At 48.7% G+C, this 6944-nt stretch overlaps 1 protein-coding gene across 1 annotated transcript in view; it reads right to left on the bottom strand.

Moving 5' to 3' along the window:
• Positions 1-5643: 5643 nt before the first annotated feature.
• The window catches only part of FRS3 (fibroblast growth factor receptor substrate 3), a 9034-nt gene continuing 7733 nt past the window's right edge, over positions 5644-6944 (bottom strand). Inside the window, exon 9 of the mRNA XM_009327384.1 lies at positions 5644-6944. Coding sequence (XP_009325659.1) covers positions 6649-6944 — 296 coding nt within the window. The 3' untranslated portion in view covers positions 5644-6648.

The raw sequence follows: 6944 nt of genomic DNA, 5'->3' as shown, positions 1-6944 counted from the left end.
GGGGGAGAGTTTTCAGGGGGAATTTTATAAGCCAAGGAATTAAACTGCGCATGTTACCGCACAATTAGCTCTCGTGTGCTGCAGAGCTTGGAAAAACAAGCAAATCAACTCTTTGCACAGAGCGATGGCAGAGAACCCATGGAAAGGCCCCGCGCCTAGAACAGAACAGCACAGCCAGGAAGAGTGAAGCCACATCTTGTTCAACGTTGGCAAAAGCACCTCGCTCCCACCAGCCCCCAAATTCCACCACTCCAAACTATTAGCTTAAATTACCCATGGTGGAAACAGCACGTCTTAAAGGGTAGGCACTCCAGAGACCATGAATATTCTTGCTGTGTTCAACCTACACTCATAGCACATCAATTCCCAAGGCAACTTCATGATTTCCTCCTGATGCTCAGCTCAATGGAAATCTGGTCTACACCCTCCTGACCGACTGTCAGCGATGGCTCTGCCCCAAAGAGAGTCACCGTGAAAGAGTCGGTGGCTTCAGAGCCTCAGCTCCCGTATCACATGGGCCAGAGAGCCTCATCCAAACATTTCTGCGAGTTCAGCTTCCCGCTCGAACAAGCAGCACGTGGAATTGTCCTGCAAAGATATCCCCATGGGTCACCCTCCAACAGAGAGGGAAAGGTGACCGTCTAGTCTCTGCATACAGGTTTCTCTTCCATTTATTTTTTAAGCCTATCGCAGTGAGACTAGCCAGGTGGGAGACAGCAACCATTGCTCCAGGTAGAATACATAAGGACACAGACATTATTCCTTCAGGGGACGGAGCCCTGGAAAACAAAGGTTGCGAGAAGTCCAGCTTGAATTGCGTGAGGGCAACTGGTTATTGTTGGCCTGGCTTTCCATTTTAAATAAAAAGTAAAGTTCACTTTGAAATGGGACGGTTGTCCCTTTGCACCACACACAAAAGACAGGACCACCGGATAATCATCATATTCCATTTATTCTGTATACATTCGTAGTGCACATTAATGTAAGACATGAGCACTCCTCAGGTCACATAGCACTGCTGCTGCTCTTCACCTGTAAGGTTACACCTGGATGAGATATAAAGAGGGACGGAATGGATATCCATAGAAATAACCTGAAGAAGCAATTACACAGCAAGATCAACCCCTCTGGTCAGAGCAACTGAATCCCCGGTGGCCAGAGCCCCGAAGCACCTTTGTTTTTCTGCCACATCAGAAATGTTCAGTATCAAAGACACCAGTACGAGTAACAACAAGGAGAATCGCACGGGGGGAGAGCTTGAGATAACACAGATGCACCTGGGCCTTTCAACTGTAAAATCACATTCACTTATGGAAGAAAAACAAATTAGATCCCTTCTTTACAATTAGCCTTTTCCATACCCTGGCCTGTAATTGCCAACTTCAAAGCTCTCAGGATTTCCACTAATGTATTCACCTTTGGTCCTGTTCGGTAACAGGAATCTAAACCTGTTCTGCTACCTGTGCGCGGCATTTCAAGATGAGCCAAGTTGGGGGGAAAGACAAACTTCCCAGACAGGCTGGTGACAGCCCTCCCAGAAGCTGAATTTAAGCAATGTGTTCATTAACGATCATCTGTTAATGATACTTCACAGTCAAGATACCACCCGAGAGGGCTGAGCAGCATCACACGGAGGGACAGAGGAAAGACTTCGGGAGAAAATGGCTGAGAGAACAGACAGCTGTAATACCAAGCCCTGGTTTGGTTTTTCTCCCAGTGAACAGCATGGCTTAGGTAATAAAAATAACAATACTTCAGTAATAACTAACACATTCGAGTCTCTTTGCAGAAATACTGATCCTTTAACCCTCACAATCCAGCCTCTCCTTTGTCATCCTCTCCCTGTAAGGCAGGTACAGCTCACAGATATTCCAACCTCCTTCCCTGGGTGAAAAGCAAGCACATAAAATGGGTGAAAAGGAAAAACAAGTCAAAAAACAAACCCCTCCTATGATAAAAGACAACTGAGCACCAGGAGAAGCTACATTCCTACCAACGGGTTCTTAGGAAAGGGAAGGGTAAAAGATCTATTTATGCATTCACTGGGGAAGAAGCATCAGGGGAAGAAGTCTGATTGATTAACTCAAAACTCAAACAAGAACCACTTAAAAAGGTTAAGACAGTCAAATTCTCTCTGCATAGCACATGGCTTCTTACCAAGTCATCCCTTGAACTTCAATCTCACAAGCAGAGGAAGGAGACCAGCGAAGATGCAATACAGTCCCCAGCGGGGGCTACACAAACCTGCTCCGCAGCGAAGTACAGAAACCAACAGCTAAGCTCATGCTGCCAGGCCTTCGCCGTTACCCAGGATAGCTTCATTTTGCTGCCTTTTCTTCAGAACCAAAGAAAGTCTCAGCAAACGCAACAGCCGACTGAACACAGCTCCTCTTTCCAAGTTACCAATTCACAGACAAAAACATCGAGACGAACCATCTGCCTTGCAGAAGCAAGCTTGGGAGAGCAAGAGATCTCACAGCTTCAACTCAGCTTCAGGTCCAGAGCAGTTTCAGATGTACACATGCTCATTCGTTTCCTCCTGGTCAGCTATGCGGCATCAGTTGGATGCACAGAGCCCTGGATGAATCCCTCAAACTCAAAACTAGATTTATGGATACAGCCACCAAGGGTGAGGTATTCCGCTCTACGGAGGCGATCTTCGCTGCGGAGGATATTCCACGGTTGAAGGGATAGGAGGAGTCATTGGGTATCCCTAGTTTAGTTCCCCATCCAAGTAAGCATGCACGTGTATATTAGTATGCATCCATTGGGAAAGTCCAGCAAACTTGCATGTAAGGCTCAAAGCAAAATCTCTAAGATCCATCTTTACAAAGTGCCATAAAGATACAACATATTGCATAAACATAATTTTCAACCAAAAGAAAACAGTAACAAGGAAAGACTCCAGAGGGTTATCAGAAGGGATCCCTCCTGCCCATCACCTAAATCAAAGAACTGAGGGAATGAGAAAATGCCAACTCAGATGTCTTCATCTTTCAACCCGATACTGGTTTCTCCTCCAAAACCATTTCAAGCGTGGCCACTAGAGGAAGCTGCGACACTGGCGAGCGCCGCTCGGGCTATAACACAGGGAGAAATCCAAAATAGTGACATTTCTGCTCCCGGTGCCCCAAGAACTACCGCCTCAGCGTTCAAACACGACTCCGGTCTTTCCTTGCACTTTCACACCACCTGCAAAATTGAATATTAAGAAGTTCTCAAAGGGTCCTGGATACTTAATGCGGACGTTGCTCTTGTGAAGTTTCCCAGAAAAGCAAAAAAAAGCAAGACAATCACTGGGACATGAACTCAATGTGCACCCTGAAAGCCATAAATGACAACAGGTTCCCGGCTGCCTGCACGGTGTTTCCCATTTAATTGCTTAAACATTAAACAAACCCACTGCAAACAGTGAGCTGTGACCGGCTTTTCATTCCCGAAGCTTTCTGGGGAGCTTACAATACCACCCGAGCGAAGCCTGCTGAGCCAGCAGTGCTGCTCCCCGACCCACGGCCACCAGGCAGGACACAACGGGACGTAAAGCAGGGGACGGTGCAGCAAGGCACCCGCCAAATCCCTGTGCACTGAAAGCAGCAGATGCAGCCAGCCTCAGCTCTACGTTTTCTCATCTTTAAGGTCAAGGAAATTCTTCTTCTCCCTCTTTGAATAGGTGCAGCATCCTCCACTATAAACGGGATAAGGGATGCCCTCAGGGAACAGCGATAACGTATCTGCTGCGTGCGCACACAGCTATTGCACAGCGGTCTCCTCGTCGCTACTGCTTTCAGTGTCCTTGGGAGGTAGGGGAGCATAAGATTCGCCAACAAGGAAAGGGAGGCACAAGTCGGACAACCCAGTTTGTCTGGAAGACACGAAAGTCAGCAGTTCAAAAGATCAAAGCCAGCTTTCCCAAAGCAAAGCTAATTTAGAGCCACCTAAACGGGACTGCAGCCGGGGCTGGCTGGGAGCCCAGCCTTTCTGAGGAACCACCAGCACCGGTGTGGCTTCCCCTGATCCCTGGAGCTCACAATATCTACAGACCCTCACACCAGCCTCATCCCACCCGTCGGAGACACGGAGCCAGGCCGGTGCCCGCAGGGAGCACCCAAGCAGCCCCCCCAGGCCTCACCTGCTTTCTCCCAAGACACAAGCTGCCACTCAACAGCATCTTCCCTTGCATTTAACCAACCTGCAAACCTCCCGTGTGGGTGGGAAAGGGCCCTCACCGCTTCCCCCATGTAAGTGTGAAACATTTCAGCCTTTTTTCCCTTTCTGAGGGGAAGAGGGGAATAAGTATTTTGCATTTCTCAGCTCGGGCAGCGGAAAGGCAGGTTCATACGGAGGCTCCCAGAGCACTGCCCTGTGCTGCCATGTGGGACTTGCTAGTGCTGTCCCAGAGGGTGACACTTACAGCTTATAAACTCTTTATTTAAATAGTTCATTTAAAGCTTAATGCAGTTAACTTTTTTTTAAATATATATATATATATAAAACCAATTTCTTCTCTCACTTCCCTAAAATGAAAGCTAGATTTAGGGGGATACATTACTTATCCTTTTTTTTTTCCTTCAAATAAAGTCATTTGGTATACATATAAAAATATATTACTTGGGTTTCCTTTCAGTTATAGATCATACAAGGGTTGGGGTGGAGAAAAGAACGGAAGACAAGCACAAGGACTTCCAAAAAAAGAAGGCAAAACCAGTGATTTTAAGCACGTGGTGCACTTTGAATTTATAGTGCAACAGCAAGCCAAGAAATCCATGTTCTGCCGACACAAGCATGGCATTTCTCGCACTTTTATCATTTTTTCTGGACTGCATGGCACACGGCCCCGCTCCCAAAAGGGTCACGTTTCAATATGACATTGCAGCACCAAAACCAAAAAGGCTGAACTTCAAAAATCTGGAAATCAAGTTTCTGGACCTCAGAAGCAGGTTGCAGCTGGACGATTGGGTTCTCTCCTCTTTCACACCGGAGGCTCACTGACTTTGACATCGGAAAACGTTAGGGACAAGGAGAACACAGCAAGGTTTGGCAACGTTTCTGTTGGCAGCGGGACACCCCGCAGAGCACTGGATCTCTCAACTCCTATCCCAGGGAGGAAGATGAAGAATACAGACAGCAGAAAGGTGGGACTCGGGAGTAACCCAGAGCACTTCTGTCTGATCGAAACAGCTTATAATGGCAAAGAGTAATCCAGGGAGAGATTAAGCTGCAGCGTGTCACCATGCGGAGCCGGGTGGTGGATCATCCTGCGAGGGGAGAGGGGCAGAGACCCTACACAGGACCTCACACAGAGGCCTGACAGCTCAGCTCAGACTCAGCCCTGGTGTCAAGAGAAAAATCCACAAAGGCCACAAATTTACCCGAGCGCTGAAATTTAGCCCTTCCAAGTCCGTACTTGTAGGAAACAAACTGCACATTCACTCGAAACACCGATCAAATATTCCTCATGGACCCAGCCAGGCACGTGGGTGTAGGCAACGACTTCGACACAACTCCAAGCTCGGCTACCCGGCAGCTCTGCTGGCACTCCCACGTCTCCCGTACCATTTCCCACCCACCCTGTGACAGTCAGTCCCAGTTAAAAAATTTTTGATTCACAGCTGCTCTTTTCCCCAACTGCAGCTCAGCAAAGCCACCAACCTCCTCCGAGATCTGTCCCCCAGACAGGAGTGAGCCACAGCGAGTACGTGTTTCGTATCGGCACCGGTTTTGGCAACTACCACTGGGATGCAAAAGAACATTTAATAAATAAATAAGTAAACAAATAAATAAATCAACAACACTTCTGAACAGCCACCAAAAAGAACCCTTAAAAATCAAAACAGGGTACGGTACAATTGAAGTTTTCTATACCAAACCTCAAATCTCACAGTTGCGGTCTTCCCCTCCTCTTTTAAAGCAGGGTCTCTTCAGGAAATCAGGTTTATGTCATCACAGTGTCTGTGCCCATGGCTGTCTGTCCTCCTCTGTTAATTTCTAGAGTTGCCCAATTTAAATCGAATCTGAGAAAGGGACAGAAGTACAAAAAGCTTCTACGAGCTTCAAGAAAATAGGAGAAAGGGGCGAGTTGAGGGGGAAAAGACCGCAGCATGAGTTCCCAAGTCATCAGGGATCAGCGAAACCCCAAGGCAAAACCTGACTTTGGAGCGGCCCGGCTGCAGAGCTCGCCTGGAGTCGCAAGGCATGAAATCCACGGGAAACGGGCTTGATTTGCAGTGGAGCTCCTAAAGCAACTCGCTTTTGGAAACACGCCTCCACCACGCTCCTGCCCTGCCTCTGCAGCCAGGCTGTTGGCACCGCTCACGGAGCTGCCAGGCAATCAGGAGAGCTAACCCGATTCGAGGCTGTACCCACACAGTGACGGTACCATGGCTGACACCTTCTGCCCCTCTCACCAGAAACTTAACCTTCAAACAGCGTCGTCAAATAGCCCACAAGGCTTTAAAAACAAACTACACAGAGAGGGGAAGACGGACAGACAGACTAGCCTTAACATCAGCTGCAGGAGCCATCCTGTAACACCAGGTAATGGGGTAAACAGGGAAGCAGAAGGCAATGGCGAATGGAAGTCACACCGGGCAATACACTGAAGGGCAGGTACCGAAGCCACGACACAGTGCTTGCGCTTGGCGTTCCCCCTTACAGAGGCAGGTCAGTGCTGTTATGTCGAGTTTTCCGCGAAGTCCCATCATCTCTCGGCAGGGCCCTTTGCAAACTGGACATGGCCGCTGTCTTTTTTAGGTCAATGACCGCGTAGGAGTCCGTCCGGCGGGCTTCGTGGGTGGCAGGAGGTGGGACACGGGGGACCGGTGGGTTCTGATGTCCCTTGCGCGGCTCAGCCTCCAGCTCCACCTGGATGTAGTTGAGTTGCCGCGGCTGCTCTGGACAGGGCCGGGGGAAGTCGAAGCTGAAGATGCTGGGCACGCAGCCGCGAC

Source organism: Pygoscelis adeliae, unplaced genomic scaffold, assembly GCF_000699105.1.
Source record: "Pygoscelis adeliae isolate BGI_AS28 unplaced genomic scaffold, ASM69910v1 Scaffold197, whole genome shotgun sequence".
NCBI lineage: Eukaryota > Metazoa > Chordata > Aves > Sphenisciformes > Spheniscidae > Pygoscelis > Pygoscelis adeliae.
Note: the sequence above shows the minus strand (reverse complement) of the source record. Positions and strands in the feature narration are given on the sequence as shown.